The sequence below is a fragment of the Dromiciops gliroides genome, chromosome 1 (assembly GCF_019393635.1).
Source record: "Dromiciops gliroides isolate mDroGli1 chromosome 1, mDroGli1.pri, whole genome shotgun sequence".
Lineage (NCBI taxonomy): Eukaryota > Metazoa > Chordata > Mammalia > Microbiotheria > Microbiotheriidae > Dromiciops > Dromiciops gliroides.
The window spans coordinates 706,157,595-706,182,171 of record NC_057861.1 but is presented as its reverse complement, the minus strand read 5'-3'; the positions used below and the strand labels follow the sequence as shown (position 1 = coordinate 706,182,171).

Here is a 24,577-nt window from a genome sequence, read left to right as displayed (position 1 = left end):
CTATCCAATTTCCTACCTAAAGTGTACATATAAGAAAAAAATCCAAGATTCTTTTTTCCTCGAAAATAGAGCCAGTAATGTCCACTAGAATAGACACTAAACTAGGAATTAAAAAACCTGAATTTTACCACCAAGGCTAAACTCCTTTAAAAAAAAAAACCAAACCCTGTAGTTTATCCTTTATAAAACAGCAAATACTTTTCCATTTTTGTCATTGTTTCCTTAATTTTAAGGTCTCAGCAAATACTCTGACTTCTTTGTGTCCAATGCAATATAAACATACTACGTATCATTCTTAGGACAACATAGGACTTTAAAAATTACCATACAAAAACTTCATAATATTTAAGTATATAATGATTTCTGTTCTGAAATATCTCTGAGAAAACTACTGTTTCGACTTGAAAATCAGGACACTACAGATTTGAAGCAAGGAGGAAACTTATCTCCTTATTTTTCAGATACGAAAAACGAGACCCAGAGAAGTTAGTACCTTGCCCCATGCTACAAAAGGTTCAAAGCAAGGTGGTCTCACTCCTAATCCAGTCAAATTCATTCAGAACTCAGTTGCTTACAACATATAGAGAACATTCTCTCTGTTTTAACATATGTGTAGATTTTTTAGGAGCAGCAAAAAGCCTATGGAGATCACATGTTTTAAGCAATAAATTGAAGGGAGAAATTAAACACCAAGATAACAGTCCAGTTCTAAAGTTCTCATCATATTTGGTTTCAAAGACATCTAGAGATCATTACAATACCAAAGGATATTTTGACTTTCAAATTTCCACATGAGACCAAGTCAAGGAACATATCTTATTTCAGACTAATTTTATGTAAATAAATAGCTGTGATAAAATGGGATGGAGGTGACCCTAGGCCTTCAAAGGCTATGCCAGGAGAAGGCTAACTGACAGGTCTGCCCCAACTATAATGATTAATTACCTGTATGAAAACCAGGGATGTCTGACAAATAATCTAAGGTCGGAAAGGCTAATTAGCAGGTTGGCTGTAGGGTGATGCCACAAACACTTGAGGACAATGGACTAAAATATGAAGGGCGTGTAATGAGGTAGGATTAGGGAGTACTCACACTGATGAAGTTACAGATCCCAGCTACTATAAAATGATCAAATTCTCACCATATTCTGAGTCTCTGTATATCAAAACATCCAGAAGGATTTTCTTGCCTCTCTAAGCTGTAGGTTTCCTCCCTTTTTAGAGAGAAATACAATACATTGATTTACTACTTAACACAAGTAATCTGCTAGTCAGATTTTAAAATGCATGTGTAATATAACAAAATTCAAGACACCTGGCTTTTAGATGAGTAGGTGGTTTTGTATCTTCTGGTCCAAATTAATTTTTAAGCCATTATAAGGACAATAGAATACAAGTACACAACTTAGATGAAAACACTATTAATGAGAGTAAAAAAAACAAAACAACCCACCACACTATTTCCTTTAAGATGAAAAGTTGAGAAATTCAATGAAAACTATTTTTAAAAATATACCAATATTTGTGAAATGTCAAATGAATAAATGAAAAGGCCTTCAGTAAATGCTTACTACGTGCCAAGAACTGCACTGACCACTGGGGACTCAAATACAAAAGCAGACTGTCCTTGCTTAGTTTATAGGACCTAGTCCCTATTCCACAGTGGACACACAGTACTGGACTTAAGAGTCAGGAAGGCCCAAGTTTGAATCCTACCTCAAGAATCTTACTAGCTGTGTGACCCTAGGCAACTAACTGAAACTCTCTTCCCAATTCAGGGGAAAATAATAGTACTTGCCTCATAGGATCAAATGAAGTAATATATGCAAAGCTTAATGCACTATAGAAATGCTAGCTATGGTTATAGCTGTTACAATTACTCAAATGAAAGATTAACAAATACAGAGTAGTAGGGGACAGACGGGGCATTTTTACCCAAGACATTAAAGGATGGTGAGTGGGAGCATGGGAGAATAGAGGACACCATTTTCTTTTAAGAACAAAATAGGGGGGCAGCTGGATGGTGCAATGGATAAAGCACTGGCCCTGGATTCAGGAGGACCTGAGTTCAAATGTGGCCTCAGACTCTTAACACTTACTAGCTGTTTGACCCTGGGCAAGTCACTTAACCCCAATTGCCTCAAAAAAAAAAAAAAAGAACAAAATAGGGATGATCTGATCAAGGCTAAAGAAATGAAGGGGAGGAGAAGAGGGCAGTGACCACCAGGAAATGCTCCTTATTAAGAAGATGGCCACCAGTGCCAATGAAGAGCAAAGAACGATGGACTAGGAGTCAGAGGACTTCCAGTTCTTCTCCTAACTCTGTTACTCACTAGTTCTATGACATTTCTGAAAAATTAAGAGGCAGCGAAGTGGTGCAGTAGATAAAGTGCTGGACCTGAAGTCAGGAAGATATGAATTCAAATTCCCCTCAGACACTCAAATAGTTGTGTGACCCTGTGCAAGTCATTTCACCTCTGATTGACTCAGTTCTCTCAACTGTAAAATGAGGACAATGATGGCACCCACCTCCCAGGTTTGTTGTGAGGATCAAATGAGATAATAGTTGCCTGGTACATAGTAGGCACTACATAAATTCCTATTCCCTTCTCCCTCTCCCATTATCATCTGTAAGGTCCCTTCCAGCTCTAAAATGTTGATTCTAAACACGAAGACCTTTTTTTTTTTAAGTTCTTTTCCTTGATTTTCCGTTGTCATTTGATAGTTATGGAGGATCTTCATCAAAGTCCCTCCAAACTTGGCTTCCATGGTGCACTTCCATTTCCACTTTCCCTTCTCCTCCTCATTTTCTGTTGGTGGTATGACTTTCTTCTCTCACTGTCTCTGACAAAAAGATGGCCCTTTCCCTTACCAAACCCAAGCTAACCTTTCACATGTGCACTTGATCCTATCCCTTCCTGTTTTTTGCAGCAGATATGCCTCCTCAATAATCACCCCCCCCCCAGGTCTGTCTGTTTCTCCTCTCCCCTCTTGCTGTCTCCCTCTCCCTCCCTCCTTTTCCTTCTCATTTTCTCCAATGTGTGTGCGTGAAATGACCTGAAAACACGAGTATACTTATGATGGGCTAGTGGCATTTTAGCAAAACTGAACCCAGCTTTAGTCAAAGACTTGATCTTGCTTTTAGTAGATAACAGTTCAATTTAGCATTGAACTGTGTATGCTAATAATAACAACTTCTTTCCCAAGCCTGAATTGGATGAATTAAGAAGTGAAATCAAGGGCCTACTAAAATCTCAAGAGGGAAAAGCTAAATATGCTAAGATCATTAAAAATCATCACTTAATGCAAAGTCCAGAAGTCATACCTAATAAAAAGATTACAAAACAGCATCAACATTTCTTTTATTTTTTAAAATTATTCATTTTGAACTGCAATACAAAAAGACAGTATTTCCATTTTACACCATTTACTTTTTTTGAAAAACCATGTAATAAATAGTATACATCATTTTCAAAGCTACCCTGCTTTTCTCTGCTTCCTTCTAAATTTTCTTTTGTTCTCTGCTATGTACTTTTTTCCCCTCCCTCCCCACTCCTTCCTAGAGAAGGCTACCGTTAGACACAAATATGATATATGTAAAACAAAATAATGTATATTTCTATTTATCAGTTCTTTCTCAGGAGGTGGATAGCATTTTCCTTCATAGGCCCTTTGTAGTTGATTTAAGTGTTTATGATATTCAAAATGCCTTAGTCATTGAAAGTTCTCAGAACAATCTTGCTATTACTATGTACAATGTTACTCATTTAATTCTTCATTATCTCATGCAAGTCTTTCCATGTTTTTCGAAAATTAAGCAGCTCATAATTTCTTACAGAGTGGTAGTATTCCATCACAATAATATACTACAACTTGTTTATGCATTCCCCAATTGAAGGGTAGCCTCACAATTTCCAATTCTTTGACACCATACAGAAAGCTGCTAGAAATTTTAGAACATATAAGTTCTTTTCCCTAATCACTTTGGGGGACAGACCTAACAGTGATGTTTATTGCTGGATCAAAGGGTATATAAGCTTTTATAACTCTTTGGGCATAATTCTAGATTGCTCTCCAAAATGGTTGTATCAGTTTACAACTCCACCAACAATGACTTAGGGTTCCAATTTTTCCACATCCCCTCCAACATTTGTCTCTTTCCCTTTCTATCATTTTAGTCAATCTGATAGGTGTAAGATGATATCTCAAAGTTGTTTTCATTTTCATTTCTCTAATCAATAGTGATTTAGAGAGCATTTTTTCATATGACTAAATATAGTTTTGATTCAGTATCAATATTTCAAACAATTTTGAAAAGGGGATGAGCATACATAGACTGGAATTCAAAAATGCTTTTGATGTTCCCAAATCACTCAACCACTGAAAAGCCCATCTTTGACCCAACTTTTGACAATTGGTGCACAAAAAAAACTACACATCAGTATCCCTGCGATTCTAAAATAACAAGCTGCTAGTGAATAAGCAGATCCCCTATGGTGGTTTCAGGGGATAATGTGGTCAGTATTTCATACAGAGAAAACATGTAGGGGTTGTGATCTGTATTGGGTGAGGGAAAACACCAGTAATGAAATCACAGGCTTTTCAAAGTATCAAAGTAAAGAAATGTGGTGATCTGTTGTTAGCTGCCCAGCTGCTGGGGAAAAGAGCTTTCCCCTCCCAGGATGAAGGTCTACCTAACTTATTAAGTGAATCAGCTATTTTTAACCTAAAATCTTTAAAAGATAAATGGAAACTAAATCTAGTCCTGTCTTTGTTTTTGGCTGTGAACCACCACATAGAAATGACAAGATTCATCCAGCTGGTACATAATTAGAGGCTTTCTTGGTTGGATGTTTTTTCTTGGAATTATACCGCAGCTAATTTACCTTTGCCTTCTAAACAACTCAGAGTAATTAAGCAAGTCTATGAAATGCTCTTTATTGCATATACCATCTCTGGGATATTCAAGTTTTATTGCACTACTCTATAAGAAAAATCCACATTGATTCTTTACATAAAACACTAAGTCTCCTTAAGAAAAGGGGAAATGAATAGCCATTATAAAGCTTGAGATGAAATAAAACTAAGAAATAGACCAGGAAAACTGCCCATGCTAATACGGAGCAAGCTCCATTTACTCTGTTTTGCTCAAATTCTCCACACTTTGCAATGGGATCCAGTTACAGTTCATTATATACAGAGGTGTTAGGTCCCACCTAATTCAGTATGTCAAAAGGAGGGAAAAAAATCTTCTTTACTTATTTTCCCATGAAAACCAAAGCAATATAAGAACCAATTCAAACGATGGACAATAGTCAAGGCACTAGGTTTATACGCACATAGAAAAATAGCTTTTACCTACCCAATTCTTCCAACACATTTTCCCAGTCAGAGAAGTCTAAACAGAAGAAATTCGGTGAACTTTTTAAAAAGCACACAAAATCTGCATTACAGGAATATTTATTACACACAAAGGCAAACAATCTTTTATCATAGCAAAATATTTACAAATGGGTAGTCACTAAGCCCTGCTCCAAACCTAGACAGGCATTCCCTTCATAGTTTTCCCAACCAATGTAGTTTCACAACAACATTTTTAATATATTATAATCAAAGCTCACTGATGTCATGAAATGGCTGAATAACAATCCTATGGCATGAAGTACCCCTACAAAATCACTACCAAACATTTCACATGAAACCAATGAATGAAAATAGGCTAGGATACCTGTACAGAAGTGATCTCGTTAAGTTGTCTCATTTAAAGGAACAGAAAAAATAGCATCAGACTTCATATTTTTACAGCGTAGCAGGTCATCAAAGTAGTACTATGCTATACTGGTGTCATATGAGTAACAGAGTTCTTTCTGGTAATCAGTTATACCTGAATACTGGCCAATGATAAGACCACATGATGTAATGCAGAGACAAAATAAAAACAACATTTATTATCTATTATGTGCAAAGCACTGTATGACGTAGGATAGAAAAAGGAAAAATATCTTTTGCCCTCAAGAAATGTATTCTACTAGAGGCAGGGTACAACATGAGCACAGGTAAGCATAATATAAAATAGTATGAGGAGGGTCCAAGCACTAACAACTGAGGTGGCCACGGATGAGAGGTTTCTCAGAACAAACACAGCAGATCTTGCTGAAGGCAATACCTCCTGTGAGTACAAATATGAATACAGAAGCATGAACTTTGCAGCATGATTTTACATTATTTAAAGGTACTTATTATGATTCCACTTATGTATTTGGGGGAGGTAATTATTTATGACAATATTTTGTTATTTATGTAACATTCATCTTTTTAGAGAACTCAAAATAATTAAGTCAGCTTTGTTCCAAAAGAAAAGGAGGTTTAGTTTATCTCCTTAAGGAAAAAAAAAGCCCCCAATACAGCTTTAAAATGTAATTTAATTAAGAACAGGAAGCAAGAATAATCATTCCTATTTGACTTATCAGAATTTAGACACAGAATGGTCAAATTACAGTCTAGATCACTGGTCCAAAAGAAGTGATACAAGACATGGAAATAATTTGGAGACTAGCGGGCAGTTGATGACCGATACTACTATCATTTAAACTCCCTGCCATCAGGGAAGGAAGTCTAGTATACTGGGAAAAGCACTCCCTATAGTTAGAAGACCTGTGTTCAAATCGTTCCTCTGATCTTTCCAATCTGTGTGAGGCAAACAATCCACATTCTCCCTTCATCTCAATTTCTTCATTTATAAAATAAGTTTAGTTGTGTTAGATGATAGCCTCTGAGGTCCATCCTAGCTCTAAATCTATGATCGTGAGTTCTTGTGAGAGAAAACTAATTTAAAAACTATAAAGTATAATACAAATGTGATCTGCTATTAAAGTTAATGGCTTGGGCTATGGTCAATGTTACAAAGAGAAAGCATAAAATTAGGGTTTGCTTATAAGACCAAATCCAAGGTCAGTGAACAAACAGTGACAGAGCTAGAAAAAGATCCCCAATACACTTCCTGTCTCTCTTTTTATTATACAACCTAAGATATACTGCTTTGATTTTATTATTCTACATATCAAATAATTTTTTTAAATATGTGAAATTTCAAAGAAACAAAATACTACAAGAAAAAATTGTCAGATGAAGTAACATCTACATGGGGGAAAAACTAAGTTAAAAGAAAAGAATCAGCAAGAGCCATATTTCAACATCATCATGATAACTTCAAGGGTTTCTTTTTTTCAACTTTAAACTTCACAAAGCCAAAAGGAAAAGCAATAATCATGTATAGGTCCTGAAGAAACCTCTAGTAAAAAAGCAAGGAAAGAGAAAAAAACCAGGGGAAGAACTACTCTCAGGTCATCTTGGATGAATCAGAAGCATCCTGTTACTTCGGTTAGGTGGAGAAGTACACAACACTTTACTGAAATAAACATATCTGGCAATGTATTCTCATGCTTCCCCACCCGGCTAAAGGACTGAAGGCCCTGGAAAAAGTCCAGGTGGGTGGACAACACCAAGAAAGTTACTCTGATTAGACGGATTCTTTGGAGGAGCTTACCTTGAAACAAACTTAGTCAACATTTAAAAACCTGTTCTTAAAATGACATTTCTGGACCTGAGAAGATGATCCTTTCTTAATAGGAATTCTTTAAAAGGCAGCTCATTTTAGGGCTCCATCTACTGTGTTGTTAAACTTTTAAATATAGTTTATCATATTTTATTCTATTGGAGCATAAATGTTCATTCAAACTGAGCCTTCACTAACCAAGGAAAATAATGTTGTTGTTATGGATTATCAGCACTACCTCTTCTATTTACTATAAATGCTACAGTATTAACAGACTCAAATACTCACCAGCTGTGTAATCCTGGGCAAGTCACAATCTCTGTTTGCCTCCATTTCCTCAAATCTAAAATAGGGATCATAACAGCACCTACCTCCCAGGGTTCTTATGAGAATCAAATGAGGTAATATTTATAAAGTACTTTACCACAGTGCCTGGCACATAGTATGTGCTATAAAAATGCTAGCTATGATTGTTATTATTATATAATTAACAATTTCATAGGAAAAGGCTACTCTAAAAGAAGTTACAAAAGTTATGCATTATCTTGCATATCATCAATACAGGAGAAAATATGGAAAATTGCTGGATCAAATGATGAAAATTAATGTTCCATCATTAAAAAACAATTCTCCTCAAGCCAGAATATCTACCATATTTTTTATTCATATGGAAGGCATAATATAGAAGGAAGAGCAAACTTAACTCAATAGGTCATTCTGTGAAATCAGAGAAAAATACAGTAAAGATGTGCCAACAAGTAAAGAGTGACTAGGAGCTGAGGGTACTTGTGGGGCAGTCAAGTAACCTGTTATGTAAGCAAATTCACAATACTTGAATAGCTGCATCAAAAAAAGTTAAAACTTCACATTTGCCTCTTCTTCCTTCTCAGTATAGATGTGAAGATTAGTTATTCAGTATCAACCACTGACTACTTGGGGGGGAAATGTAAAATAGATCCAAATATGACTATTGTGACATTAAGGTATATACCCAAGGTGGAACCCTGCTACTGTAAATATTTATATTTTCCTTCAAAAAATTTCCAAACAAAATCCTACTGAAGGAACCAATTTAAATTAAACCAATTTAAATTTAAACCAATTAAAAAACACCTACCACAAGTATAGCTTGTGCATACCCTTTCTGATCTATGATAGCAACTGAAGACCCACTTTACCAGATGTGCTCTTTGCTATGCACTTAAAGTGAACTTCACAGGCTAACATATTCTTTCCCTGCTTCTTGCTTTAACAGAGCTGATATTACAACGAATCAGTTACTCACTATTAAACATCACCGAGTTTATCATGCACAAGGCACCTCAGACACTAGAGAAGCAACAAACATTTATTAAGTACTTACTGTGTGCCAGGCTGCACTAAGTGCTTTACAAATGTTCTCTCACTGGACGTGGGAGACCAAACAAAGTGGAGCCATGCCAGCCTAGCAGAATTCCTTTTCAGCACATTATCCCTACTCAAACCTTCTATGTTCCTTCCAAAAGGGACACTTTGCTGTTTCTCATACTCCAAATGTCATCTCTCACTTCTATGCATTTATACAGAACATGAAATTCACTCCCATATCTGCCTATCAAAATGCTTCTCTTCCTTCAAGATCAGTTTCCTGATTTTCCCAGATGAACGCATTCTCTTCCTCCTCACATCTTTTCTCAAGCTGCTGGCTTCAATCTTTCTTCTGTCCTCATCATATTCTGCTTTGTGCCTTTTCATTACACACATCTTCATACATGCTATTGTCACACCCCACCAGTAGAACAGAAGAACCTTGAGGGGAGGGTTGGTGGCATTTTCACCTTTGTATCCCTGGGGCACCTTACATTCAGCAGACACTTAATTCTGCTTGCATTTTAATTGATAAAATCTGTCACAAGTATAATTTCTGATTCCTCTGCTTAAATGCTCACTTTCCCCCTTTATATTTCAATTCTTTATATGCTTAAGATTCTAATAGTACTTGAAATGTTACTCATTCTATTAGTTCACTGAAAAAATATTTATTGAATCCCCATAGGAGGTGCATCATGGAAGTATGACTTCAATCAAATACATACATACATACATACATACATACATACATATATACATATACATATGTGTGTGTGCCTAGAAACTATTTTATCCCAGGTAGAGAAAAGACCAAAGTATGAAAAGGGTTTCTTGACTTTTAATCCCAAATGTGCCAAAAATGTTCTTCCCCAAATGATTATATTGCCTGTTACTCGCTGAAAATACAGTAATAAATAAATGACTGAGCTCAATCCATTATTGGGAAAGATAACTGAAAGAAGGGTCTAAGAATCAAAATCTAATTCTTTGTCATTTTCTGCTGAGAAAAACATCACCTGGTTCCCAATCAGGTATTTCATCTATCATAGTATAGTAGGTTGTTGTGGTTTGGTTTGGTTTTTTAAGTGTCTCAGCCTGGGAATTGAGTTTTTTGGTTGGTTTTTTTTTTGGTCTTGTAAAGTACCTTGGAGGTTTTGAAAATACCTGCGAAACAGATGTAACACCACTGGGGGCCTAAATGAATAATGATTCTTTTTACTTTCTGGCAATGTAGGTATAGCTTCTAAGATTGAGGGGTGGGAGGAGATGGAAAGGAAGGATAGAAGTAACTCACCTAATCGTCTCCTGAAAAGTTAAGGAACTCATGAAAGAAAGGTGAAGACAATTGGGAAATGGAGTCTTTATAAAATTTGGTCCGAGAGTCCACGATTTAAGCTTGGATCACTGGTGAAAGGCTAACTGCTTTGTCCCCAGGATGATAACACGGTTCAGGATTTAACAATTCTGACTAACAACTAGGGATGTGAAGAATGCCTGCTGAATTGCAACACAAGTATTTGTCTGAATTGTTGTTTGCAGGGAATGAACTGTAACACATTTTAGCTGCCAACTGCTGCATTTCTGAAATAGGGTATTTCAAGTACAAGACAGTGAGGAGGGGCTGACGCTTGCCATGCCTCTTTCCCAAATTGGTTTCTGCTTATGCTGAAGTACTAGTCCTCTTATTGTATATAAAAGGAGGCAGGCTACTACTGTTGATTTGAAAAAAAACAACAACATCCTTCCTAGAAAGGTGCATTGTAGCTCCTTTTTATTAGTAGTATTATTTACTCTTAAGCAGAACAATAGTGATTCCCCCCCCCCCAAAAAAAAGTTATGTGCTTGGGGTTTTTTCTCAATGATTTTTCAATGTTAAAAATGAATTCTACATACTAGTTCCACGAGCCTCCTCTTAATAATGTTTTTTACACATGTATTCAGTTACTAAATACGCTTTTTTTCTTAATGGAACTATTCCTTGTTATTCCTCCAGTGCCTTTCCAATAGCTTTCTCTAGACCCCTGGTAAAATGTAATGCATAGTGTCCACCCCAGGATTTCCCTTCTAGGTCCACAAGCTGTCAGAATATCTGCTAAATGCACACATGACACTCCCCCCCTCCCATTACTTCAACTCTCTTCCTCTCACACATGTACACCTTTGACAATTTCACTAGGAGAGGAAGTGACCCCCTCCCCCGATCCCACCCTAGTTTAAGGAAACAAAACGGGAGCTTGCCAGCAGTCAGCCTTAAACCTTTGTGTCTGTCAGATGAAAGAACAAAAGGCAGAGCTCAGTCCCCATCATCCCGCACCTCCTCCCCTCTTGCACACACATACCTCCGTATGAACAGACACTTCACACAACTGTTCAGGGGAAAAGGAAAGCTTTCTGCAGTGAGCCAGAGCTTTCCTTGAGCAAAACACACACACACACACACACACACACACACACACACACACACACAAGTGCCAGCGCAAAGCACCCACCTTGGAGAGCTGCCTCCTGAGGCTAAAGCGTTGAACCATGATCAGGAGCCCTGGGTCGGCACACAAAGCAATCCAAAAGCAGGGAGGGGGAAGGATTTTGACAGCTTCTTAGGAAAGGCTGAGGTAAAACATCCTGAAGAGTGTCAAAAGACAAGTCCAAGGGATTTCCCTGAGAGTCTTGGCAAACTTAGAAGCACTTCATTGTTCTGTCAAGACATACTGCAAAGCCTCCATCCAGTAAGGGAAGGAGGGAGGGTGAGAGGGAGGGAGGAAGGGAGGGGCAGAATCCTGGAGCTGCGCGCCCTGTGCCAAGCTCTTTTAGCACTTCCTGTGAGTCAGCTGTGAGGGGTCCAGCAGATGGACCACCCCTCCCTCCCCTTCCTTGGAGTCATTAGCCAAAGATGCTGCCTTGCTGCCACCTGAGCCTGTCTTCCAAGGGGCTGCCCAGGGGGCCGGCACAGGGACTGGACGAGGCGAGGGGTTACAGAGCATCTGCCTCCCGTGAAGAGGTTAACCGGCAACTGCACAACTCCTCCTCTTCCTCCTCCCCCAGAGCCTCAACGCCTCCCAGCTGAGAGTGTCTGCTTAAGGAAGCAGCACCCCCTTCCCGCCATCCCCAACAAACTAACTGGTGAAGCGTTTCGAATAAAAGGAGATGGTAATAAAAGGGACGCCGAGGGCGGATCTGCTTTGCTCAATGGAATAAACTCCTCCTTGTTGGGCTGAGCAGCCTGAAGGCTTTGTCTGACCCAAGTGGCCAAGTTCTTCCTCCTCCTCACAGGGCGGAGTCGCAGGCACCTCCGGAATGAGCGTCAGGTGCACAGAGGCATGCTCTCACGGTGACTTCAACATGCACTAAGCACTCCATCTAAGTTGCCTCCAGAGATGTTGGCCTGGTTCTCCGGAACAACTCAGTGATTTCTTTCTAAAGCAGTCTGGAGCAAATATGATTAAGAGGGATAAAAATCTCAACCAGATGGGCACTACCCAAGACTGGCAGGATCTGGCCATATTGTGTCTTCTTCCTCTCCATCTCTCTAGACCAATGTGCTCTTGGACAATATCACTGAAGGAAGGGGAGGACTGGCTTCCTGTCCTAACTGCTCTCCTATTCCTTCAACACAGATACCACTACACAGGGAACAACACACACCCACGGTGAGAAGAAAGTCCATTTCAGGCAGGGCAAGGCTCTGCCTTTGGTTGCCTTTTCTTGACTGATGGACCTAACACCACTTGGCTGCATGACTCCGGACAAGTCAAGTCACTTAATCACTCTAAACCTTGGCTTCTTTTCCTCTTGTGTGAGATGGAGCTAAAAATACTCACATGACACAGACAGACAGCTCTGTTCAATGACCCTCAGGTTATTACTGACATTTAAGCAAGGCATTAAAAACAGGGCAGAGCAGAACAGCATCATCATGAGCAGAGGCCAGGACTAGAACCATGAAGACCTTGGGGCAATCTCTGCCTCTGGCCCACATTAGCCATGTGACCAACCTCTCGGTGCCCCCAAACAATTAAGACCAAAAGCAGCTGAGGAGCTGGACACAGTCAATGGCACTGGAGTAGGCAATGGAGTAGGCACACAGGGAGTTGCCTACTCCAGTGAAATCACAGGTCTAGCCCACTGAGTCCTGTGTGGCTCCAATAAGATCATGTATACCCAGTGTTCTGGGACTATCAAAGTGCTGTATAAATACAAACTATTCTTGTCCCTCCCTCATCCAATCCATCTCACACATGGTTACACAATCCACGATCATCCCAAAGCACAGGTCCAGCCACACCACTCTCCTGCTCAAGAAGCTGCAGTGCCTCCCTCTGGCTCTGCCTTTTGAGACTGACGACTGCTTCACCCACTCTGTGTTCCAGCCAAACAGACCCCTGGCTGATTCCTCCACAGGACCACCCATCTCCCTACTTTACATCTGTCCAGACTGTTCCTCAGGACCAGAATGCACTCTCCTCTCACCTCTGTCCCTTAGAATCCCAGTTGTCTCCAGTGCTGCCTCCTAGAGAAAGCCAGCCTGACACTCTGCACCGCTTCTATGTACACCTTGTTTCTCCAACTAGAACGTAAGCTTCTTGAGGGCAAGGATTCCTTTATCTTTGAATCTCCAGGCCAACCACAGCGTCCACAGTACATTTGCTGTACAATTATTTCAGTGGTGTCTGACTCTTCGTGACCCCATTTGGAGTTTCCTTGGAAGAGATCCTAGAGTTGTTTGCCATTTAATCCTCCAGCTCATTTTACAGATGAGGAAACTGAAGCAAACAGGGTGAAGTGACTTGCCCAGTGCCACACAGCCAAGTCAATGTCTGAAGCCAGATTTGAACTAAAAAAGAGGAATCTTCCCGATTCCAAGTTTAGCACTCTATCCACTGTGCCACCTAGGGGCCCTTCCATAGTGGTGGTGGGCACTTAGTAAAACCTTATCAACTGCATGAATAATCACTGAAGCTGGCTTTATCCCCTACTCCTCACCTCCCCCCAAGAATGGAGTAATTGTTAATTGATTGATGAATCATCCAGAGATGAATGAGTATAAAATGGGATGTTTCTCTTCTCAATCCTCAACATCTTGAGAGGTGACTTGACATTTTTTCTACTGAGGTAGAGTCCTCTAATTTGAAAATAAAATTAAAAAAAGATGTTAGGACGCAATTCAGCTTGTCGGGAAGTACTACCCCAAATTGTCTCCAATTATCTCCAAGGATTTCATAAAAGTCTCAAAGCAAAAGCAATCTAAAATATCTTCAATGTCTGGCTCTTGTAGGAAGAAAGAAGATGCTAAAAATTCAAGTAAATAACAATTCAAAAACAATATTATGACTAAATCCACTTTATCAAGTTTTCCCCAGAAAAGTTGAAGGAGAATGAGACCACACACACTTGCCTACACCTTTTGTCTATATTGAATAAAACAGAAAGGAAAGAGGGTAAAGTGTAAAAATAATGCAGGTCATGTGCTCACAGATTTAGAGCAATAAGGGACCTCAAACATCATTTAGCCCAGGGTTTTCCAACCTAAGATACAGAAATTTATAAAAATGATATAGGGAACATTTGGTAAATAAGAAAATTATCTTATTGAAGTACTGCAGAAACTCAAAACCAATTTCCAAATCAATGAAGTTACAAAATATTGGGTGTACCATTGGGTAAGAAAAATTAATCTCTATCTTTCTGTTTATATTCATGGTAAATGCTAGGACTGATTTCCTTCCATAGTGAATGGGGGGGGGGGAGAACAAAGAGGTTTATATAAGGTGGAAAGAACCTATAAAGCATAGAAAACCATGATCTAGGCCCCTCATTTTACATGAAGAAACTGAAGACCAAAGAGGTGAAGCAATCAATCAACCAGCATTTATTAAGCACTTATTTTGTACCAGGTACTATGAAGAGACTTGCTTACCATCACACAGGTATTAAGAAGAGAGTTAGAATTCAAATCCAAGTCCTCTTACCGAAAACCCAGCATTTTTTCCACGGCACCGTAAGACAGAATAAGAACTTTACATCAAACATCCCTGTGAAAATCTGGTAGTGAAGACATATAAAGACTTGAAGAATTCAGAAAGTTCCACTTAGCATTCATTCATGTTTGGATCATCTATTAATCAAAATACAATAGATTAACTGGAAAAAGGATATAAGGTATAAATCTTGGTTCATACCTTTCAAAGGTATAAGGTACAAACAATCACATGCAAACATGTTACAAATCCCTGTCAGAGGAATGAAAATTAAAACAACTTTGAGCTCACTTCATACAATAAAAACTGGCAAATACAATAAAACAATGGGGAAAATGAGTTGATGGAGAAGCTGAGTAAAGACAAGTACACTAAAACATTCTTGGTGAAGCTACAACTGGTCCACTTGTTCTGCATACCAATTTGGAGTTATCCAAGAAAAACAACTAAATTGTTCATTTCCCTTGACCTAGCAATATCACTACTGGATATATATATCCAAGGAAGTCAAAGACAGCAACAAAAGTCCAATATATATGAAAATATTCATTGGAGCACTTTTTATGGTAGTAAAGAAATGGAAACAATTATAGGTGCCCATCAACAGAAGGCATGGATCAACAAGTTATGATACATGAATGGAATGGAATGCTGTTGTGCTATAATAAATGAGAAATTCTGAAAAACATGAGATGTATATGAATTGATGCAAATCCATATAAATAAAAATGTTATTAAAATGAAGTAAAAGTCTGAGCGACTGAAGAACCAGTAAGGGTCCCCTCAAACCAACGAAGAAGCATAATTATTCTTGAAGTTTGGGCTTCTTATAATCCAGGAGCTTACACTAGCTGATCTAAACTATAGCTAAGGAGAAAGTGGGTGGAGAGGCTTCTGTTCTATTTCTGACATACAAATGAAGTGCCCCAGTGCCCCACTTTCTTTCTCTGTACTTGGTGGTCTGGCCTCCTTGCTGTTCCCCAAATGGAGGTCCATCTCCTCAATGCCCTGTCCAGGAGCACTGACATGCCTGGAAAGCACAACATTCTTCTCCTCAAAGCTCAGTTCAAAAGGGCATCCTCCCACATGTGACCTTTCCTGACTGTCTTCTCACCTCACCACCCCAACCACTTGTTGGTCATCTTTCCACAAGGAATTCCTTTGTGCTTACTGTATGTCCTAAGTATTGTGTTTCTTTCTCTCTGTGTCTCTCTCTTTGTGTCTGTCTGTCTGTCTGTCTCTCGTTTCCCTGGACAACTATAAAAGTTCCTTGAGGACAGGAACTGTTTCAGTTTTGTCTTTGCATCACTAGTGATAAGCATAGGAGGTGCTTCATAGATGTTTGCTGAATGATTGACAGATGCGGAATATAGTAATTAATGGGCTACATATCCAGAACAAATTTAGTACTTTGTTTAAAAAAGCACATTAAAAATCATATGTTGGGCAGCTAGGTGGCGCAGTGGATAGAGCACCGGCCCTGGATTCAGGAGGACCTGAGTTCAAATCCGGCCTCAGACACTAACACTTACTAGCTGTGTGACCCTGGGCAAGTCACTTAACCCCAATTGCCTCACCCCCCCCCAAAAAAAAACTTTTTAAAAAATCATATGTTAATAATTTTTAAAAAAAGAAATGAGAAAACTGGGTTATCATTAGGAGAAACTATTCAAAATGAGTTACAAAAGAGGTAAGGAAGGGGCAGCTAGGTGGCGCAGTGGATAGGGCACCGGCCCTGGATTCAGGAGTACCTGAGTTCAAATCCGGCCTCAGACCCTTGACACTTATTAGCTGTGTGACCCTGGGCAAGTCACTTAACCCCCATTTGCCCTAAAAAAAAAAAAAGTAAAAAAAAAAAAGAGGTAAGGAAGAAAATTAGTGGTTTTTCATTTACATTATTGTATTTTTTTGTTTGTATATGTTCATTTTTATTTAAACAAAATTGCTATCTTATCTAACTAGGCAGAATATCATTAGTAAATCATATGAATGCTTAATTGCAATAAAATTTCAGTCCAAAGGCCCCAAAATTGAAGCTGGAAAGAGTCCTGGATAAATTTTAATAGCATTAAAAGATTCAAAACTATAAGAAGTAGTCTATATGGGGAGATGAGTAGTTTTGTATGAATGATCAAGATCAAAATAAGCATTAGACAAGGTAGAAGTGCAGAGTCTAGAAAAGATATTAGCTCTGCAACTATTTGTCTGGTATTACTGTGGGCTGTGACTATACTATGCCTTTTTCTATTATACTCTATAGGGAATTAAGAGAAAACTTAACACTGCCTCATTGGGTTTTTGGTTTGAGCTGGGAACCACAAAAGGGAAAATGAACAACAATCATTTTAAGTGAATGTGAGAGCCTTTAATTTTCCTGGACTAGAAACTTCCATATGTAGCAGGCAGTAAGATCACTTTAAAGAAGCTTAATGGAATTCTCCAGAGAGAAGGCCCTGCGCCATCTAACTGAACTACGTTTCAAATAAAGTCCTAGAGATGAGGAGCACCGATATCCATTAGCAATGCCCAATGGTCTATTCAGACCAGCAAAGTGCCAGTCATAAATACTAAAGCATACATTCTTCAACATCAGGCAAAAACCCCCAGGGATTTTTTTTATCTGAAGCAAGCTTCCTTAGACAGCTGTTAAAGTAACAACACACTTTATTTAGATTTAGGTCTAGATAAACAAGCAATGCCTAATTTTATACTCATCAAATTTAAAAATAGAACAGAAGGGTTCCACCATTGTTACTGAATCTAGGCCCCCAGATTATTGTGCTTTTAACACTAAACCAAACCTCTAGAACAAAGAATAGCTTCCAATTGGGGCCACAATTCCAAAGATGACATACTGAAGTATTCATAACATTTTTTAAAGGAACCTCTTAATAAAACGGATACAATCTTCAAAACCAGTTCCTTTTACTATTACAAGTATTCAGTGTTGGGGGCAGCTCGGTGGCGCAGTGGATAGAGCATGAGCTCTGGAGTCAGAAGGATCTCAGTTAAAATCCGGCCTTGACACTTACTAGCTGTATGACCCTGGGCAAGTCACTTAACCCCAATTGCCCCACCACAAACAAACAAACCCCAAGTATTCAATGCTGATACTTTTGTTAGTTAGGCCTGGTGCAAGGGCAGGACAGAAAGAAGATAGCACTGAGCTTAGAAAGATATCCTAGGGACAACTGAAGGGTGAGGAGCTGGGCATCCTAGACTTGCCTTCTACACAACTTTGGGGATGTTGAGTTCTGGCCTTTTCCTGAAAACTGTTTTGCATCCTGTTCTTGGCCCACTCCACAGAATCACAGTGAGATGCCAAAGGACAAGGGCAGCCTTGAGGTGATAGAGATATGGTGGAGATGAGGAGATGGAGAATGGTGAGAGAAGTGAGATGAGAATAGGAAGAAGAGGACTACAGCCCTTACAAACTCCCAGATTCTAGGATGAGAAAGGATTCTTCGAAACATCAATACACACAACAAGAACTGAGCCATCACTGAAAACTGAGCTCAAGACATGCCTTAGTCTGGACAGTTAGTTCATCAAGGGCAAGACCAGGACTGCACCATGGGTCTGACCTTGCGAGTCCAGCGCCGTTTCCAGCAGGCTGTTCGCTATCATTTTCTTGTGATAATTAGGTGATTAAGATCTAAAAGGACCCGAGCAAAAATCTCTACAAAATGCCATGTAGTCATTTTACCACTGAAGGGGAATGCACATCCATTCCACCTTTGGATGACTCTAATTGTTCCATAAAATCCAAGAAGGAAATGCTACTAAAGGCTGTAGAATGAAACTGAATACTACAGGTAGGTCATGGTGCTAGTAATGGAGATATAAACATAAACCTTCAAAACAGCCCCCACCCTCAAGGAGATGATAATTTGCTGAGGGCATAATAATACGTGATAACTAAATTAAAAATCCTTCGAGAGGAGACAAAGCACTAACCTCAGGGTGACTGAAAAGGCCTGCTATGTTGCAGAAAGGCTCTTAGAATAGTAGATAGAGTTCTGGATCTTCCCTCTGAGACTTAAAAGCGGTATAACCATGGACAAATCATCTAATCTTTCTAAGCCTCAGTTTCCTCGTCTATAAAGTGGAAGAGCACATGTCCAAAAATAAATAAATAAATAAAACCAACCCCAACCCTACCTTATAGGATCTTCTTGAACTTCAAATCAGGTAATTTATGTAAAGCACTTTTAAAACTTTAAAACATTATGTAAATATCCGTTATTATCATCACCGTTATTTCATTCTCATATTTTTAGGGAGTTCAGATAGAAACGGTCAGATGACAAGTTGCTATACTGTTATTTTTCTATTTTTAATGTTCTGAAGACTATTAACAGGTAGATAAAATTATTTCTTTTTGTAAATGAAAAATTATATTGGGATGTAGTCCTGGCTCTTTTCCTAAACTTGTCTAAATATTTCTCAGTTTCTTTTGCTGCATCACCAGCCACATCATGTCCCTACTAACTGAGTGTTCTCCAAGTCTTTTTCTTAAGCTACCTTCTCTCTTCTCTCTATTCTTTCTCAGCAACTTCATTAGCTCCCATGGATTTAATCATCATTTCGATGCAGATAACTCACCAGTTTCTATTTCAAACTGGATGTCCCAAAGACTTATAAAACTCAGCATGTCCAAAAATGAACTCATTATCTTTGCCCCCAAAATCATGTCCTCTTCTAAACCTCCCTATTTGTGTCAAAAGTGCCACCACTGTTTCAGTCTTCCAACCTTGTCATTGGCCTCAACTCTTCACTTTCCTACTTATTACCTCAGTCATGGATTTGCCACTCAACGAGTCACCTGGAATGAGTCACTACTCTTTTCTGGGATTCAGAGCCCTCATCTGTGAAATGAGGGAATTGAGCTAGATTACTAACAAGGTCCCTTCAAACTCTAATTTTATGATCATACTACAAGAACACTTAACAAAAATGGCAGGGGCAGCTAGGTGGCGCAGTGGATAGAGCACCAGCCCTGGAGTCAGGAGTACCTGAGTTCAAATCTGACCTCAGACACTTAACACTTACTAGCTTTGTGACCCTGGGCAAGTCACTTAACCCCAATTGCCTCACTTTAAAAACAAAACAAAAACAAAAATGGCATAGAACAAATCCAAGACACAGTCATTTTGAACAGCCACCTCAAAAAATGATTATTCTCCTATACTTTTTCCCTTTGTCATTTTATGGGGAGTGGGGAGCATGGAGAAATGAATCCTATAGAGATAGCATTCTTTAAAAAGCAAAGGGTTAGAAGAAAAAGGTAATGTCAGACACATTTAGTTCAGATTGGCTTCATCATGGCAAAGCTTTACCCCAAATAATACAAAAGTATGAATGGCTTAGCATCACAAAAATCCAGGGAGAAGAGAGTCCATGACAGATGATAAGATGATAAGTAGTGACTCTAAATCTAGTACTCTTTCTATTCCCCTGATAGCTTCTCCACATCATTTCTTTGGTTGTATAGTTATATAAGCAATGGATAAAGTCTGAAAAAAAGGCTCCAAGATTCAGCAATTAAGAGATCTTTAGTAACTTTGGAGTGAGTAGTTATGAGGCCAAAAGCAAGATTTCAAAGTGTTTAGAAGAGAGTGAAAGAAAAGATATAATCAAGCAAAGGTTTTTTAATGATAAAGAATTTCCATAAATCTGTGATAAAACCAAACAAGCAATGGGGGCTGTAGGTAACATAGATAAATATCATTAATTTGGAGTAACAAGAGTTAGTGAACATATTCTATTAAAACAAGGTTTCTTAACCTCTGTGTGTGTGTGTGTGTGGGGGGTGGTAGTTCCATAAATATTTTTTTAAATATTTTGATAGTTACATTAAATGGTTTCTTTTGTAATGCTGTTTTATTTTATGTATTTAAAAACATTATTTTATGGTAGGGTGTTACCACATGCTTTCATGGTTTCCCCACAATTTTTGAAGAGTTTGCCTTATGTTTCCCTACCCTCGCCAACAAATATGAAATCTTTTAAAAAGAAGAAATGCAAACTACCAATAATACTATAAAATATTTTGAGTAAGGTCTCACTTCATGTCCATCTAATTGGCAAAGATGGCAAAAGATAGTTGACATTGGCACCGCTATGATGATATAGTAATATACACTGCTAGTGGACCTGTGAATTGCTCTACACATTCTGTAAAACAATTTGAAATTATTTGAGAAAATGTATTAAATTATTCATATCCTTTAACCCAGAGATTCCACTACTGGCCAAAGATGTTAGAGACAAAAAGATCCAATATATACCAGAATACTCATGGCAGAACTTTAGTGGTAGGAAAATTTTTTTTTAAAAATTTAAACCTAGAAACAAAATGGGCGGATAGTTACTGATTGTAGACAGGCTGGAAAAAATGTAATATATAAGCGTAATGAAATCACTGTAAGAAATATGAGGATTAATGGGGAATTTCAGAGAAATATGACAAAATTTGTAAGAACTGGTACATAGTAAATAGGAGAAAAATCTATATGGCAAGAATATAAATGAAAAAACTGTACTAAAAGAAAGACCTATTAAGAGCAGTTTTAATTGCTACCTTTAGTACAAGGGAACAGATGAAGAAACCTACCTTCCTCCCTCGACCATAAGTATGGAATGTTACATATACTACTGACAAAGTGTGAGTTGGTTACCAATTTTTCTGTTTCAAAGGAGAATTCAAAGCAGTGTGAGGAGGGGAAATAAAGAGTAGATGGGGAGCAGATCTGTAAATGGCTGTGATGTAAAAACCAAAAGCATATGAACTGCCTTTTTTCCATTTCTTTTCCTAATTTTTTTAAACAAGGAATAGGGGGCAGCTAGGTGGTACAGTGGATAGAGCATTGGCCCTGGAGTCACGAAGATCTGAGTTCAAATCTGACCTCAGACACTTACTAGCTGTGTAACCCTGGACAAGTTGCTTAAACCTAATTGCCTCCAAAACAAACAAACAAACAACAACAAACAAGGAATGGCTCTCTACATAGAGGAGGAAGAGAGATGTCTTCAAAAATGAAGGTATCAATTAAAAATAATAAAAGGCATTAAGAGAATTTTTTTTTAAAGGAGTTTGGAGTCCCTTATCACAAATCAAGGTTTAAGTACTCAGTGAGCACTTGGCTCTCATCTCTACACTCCCAATTCTAAGGGAAAAAGTCAAATTATTTCAAAATCTAAACAATCAGATGGAAACAAATTGTGTTCATTTATGAAAGTTACATTTAAGAAATATGATAACTTAATAAGTGTCAGATGAATTGGATATGTGTAATAGCATCCAATGATAGCTAATTTATCTGTTACACCTTGAAGTAACTAGGAATGAGAGAAATTAGAAGGAAGGAAGGAAGGAAGGAAGGAAGGAAGGAAGGAAGGAAGGAAGGAAGGAAGGAAGGAAGGAAGGAAGGAAGGAAGGAAGGAAGGAAGGAAGGAAGGAAGGAAGGAAGGAAGGAAGGAAGGAAGGAAGAAAAAGAAATGAGAGAGGTTGTATTAGTTATGACCACTAAGCAGAAGGTTGTAAAATCATACTGACTCAAGCGAAGGCCATTCCAAATATATGCTGTATCCTCAAAATTAGATCTCTTTAAAGGTAAGGACAAAACAAGGTGGGATAAGACAAAGGGTATCCAAAATCTCTATATGGGGGGAAAGTACAAGGCTACATTTAGACTGAGGAAAAAGATGACTAAAAAAAGTGATTTTGCTTCTGGAATTTGAAGAAATGAATGAATTCTAGTCTTTAGTCTTTCCTATCTCACAGCAGAAGCTTCAACTATTTCAGGAGATTCTGAGTTTACTGGAAAAGGATTAACAGAAGTAACAATCTGGAGAAATGAGATCTTAACTAATAAGCAACATTTGGACAAAGGTTCAATTTAAGAAGACAGCATGATATTGAAGCCTCTGATGGTTTTATTTGGAAAATTTTTCCTTAAGTTAGATATAAAGAAGAACTTCTTAATTCTGTAAATTGTAAGATGCTACAACAGGATGCTGGGAGAGACTAGGAAATGTCCTTCCCAGAAAATGTTTAGGAATAGGATAGATACAGATTTACCATGGGTAAGGTATGGTCCTTCCTAAGAGCAAAGAATGTACCAGATGACATTTAGTGACTAAATTCAATAATTCTGTGATTAAAGATATGTACATGTGCCCCGTATTATATTTTTCTCACAAACTCATGTTTCTATAGCTTATTCCAAGTCTAATATCATAATGCTCCACCGTCTCTAATTGTGATTATAAAAACAGGATCAGAACAAGAAGTGTGTACCACAGGAAAGAGGCACAATGGAATGCTGTCAGACAAAGAAACAGGTATAAATCTGTAAGCAAAAAGGGATAAGAGGATGTACAGGTCAAAACACATATCTAAAATATCAGATCTTGGTCTTCTCCTCTCGTTATTTGAGGGAATTCTACCAATTAGTAAATAAAACTTTTGTCAAACATTAAGATACCATTATTTTGTCAAGTAAAGGAATTCTAGGTATATGATACTTTGAACTACTAACCTAATGGCAGTAAAATTCAAGTGATTTATTCTAGCACAGCTTCTATTAATAAAGAACAGCAAAGGAGAAAATATGCACAATGCTCAATATGTCCAATGTATATTGAGTTATTTATTCTATATAAAATTTCATAAACCTCTGCATATAGTAAATTGCAAAAGATTCTGGTACAGAACTATTAACAAAATTCAAAGAATACACAGTGCAAATTAGACGAGTCCAATAATGAACTGACAGGCACTGAAACAGAAATTCCATTGGAGCTTGAGTCCAATTTTTAAACCTTCAATCACATTCCTGTACAACCATATGGACAATAAAGAACAGCAGCAAGCAGTCCATCAATATATGTTCAAGATAGCTCACCCTTCACTTTAATGCCTCATGGTCAAATGCCTGTGAAAAGAAAGGAATCATCACACATGCATTTATGTTCAAATTTTATCAAATGCCAAATTCAGGGCATCTCACTGATGATGTAAAACAGTGGTTTCCAAACTAGATACTGACAGGCTCCATTTTACAAAAACAAAACAAAACAAAACAGACAAAAACAAAGAATACTCTCAGGTTCCCCACTACACTTTTCATTAAACAATCTACACAAATAATTTTCTTATATTTTATTCAAATAAAATTAAGAATTCATTCATTTTGGGGCAGCTAGGTGGTGCAGTGGATAAAGCACTGGCCCTAGATTCAGGAGGACCTGAGTTCAAATCTGGTATCAGATACTTGACACTTACTAGCTGTGTGACCTTAGGCAAGTCACTTAACCCTCATTGCCCCCCCCCCAAAGAATTCATTCGTTTTTAAAATTCAATCTTAAACACTTAATTCTTTAAATTTCTTATTTAGAACTTATTTTTAAAAACCATAAAAGTATGAAAAAAGTGAAAAGTGGGCTTGTTTCATTGTAAAGGTTCTCCAAAGTCTCTCTAATGGTATTACTACTTATTAGGTATTTTCTACCACTAGTAGAGATCAAGATTTTGTCTTTCTAACAGCTATAACAGAAAATCCACTTCACACAAATACTAAAACTGTAGGAAGGGCAGCTAGGTGGCACAGTGGATAGAGCACCGGCCCTGGAGTCAGGAGTACCTGAGTTCAAATCCGGCCTCAGACACTTAACACTTACTAGCTGTATGACC

The 24,577-nt window shown here is 38.1% G+C and overlaps 1 protein-coding gene across 2 annotated transcripts in view; it reads right to left on the bottom strand.

Annotated features, from left to right (window-relative positions):
• TMCC1 (transmembrane and coiled-coil domain family 1) overlaps window positions 1-24,577 on the bottom strand; it is a 195,056-nt gene that overhangs the window by 129,547 nt on the left and 40,932 nt on the right. The window contains exon 1 of one of the 2 annotated variants that reach the window (XM_043969629.1): window positions 11,395-11,497. The exons of the other annotated variant lie outside the window; for it this stretch is intronic. Coding sequence (XP_043825564.1) covers window positions 11,395-11,433 — 39 coding nt within the window. The 5' untranslated portion in view covers window positions 11,434-11,497. Of the gene's footprint in view, window positions 1-11,394; window positions 11,498-24,577 lie in introns of those variants that run through there. 2 annotated transcript variants of the gene reach the window in all.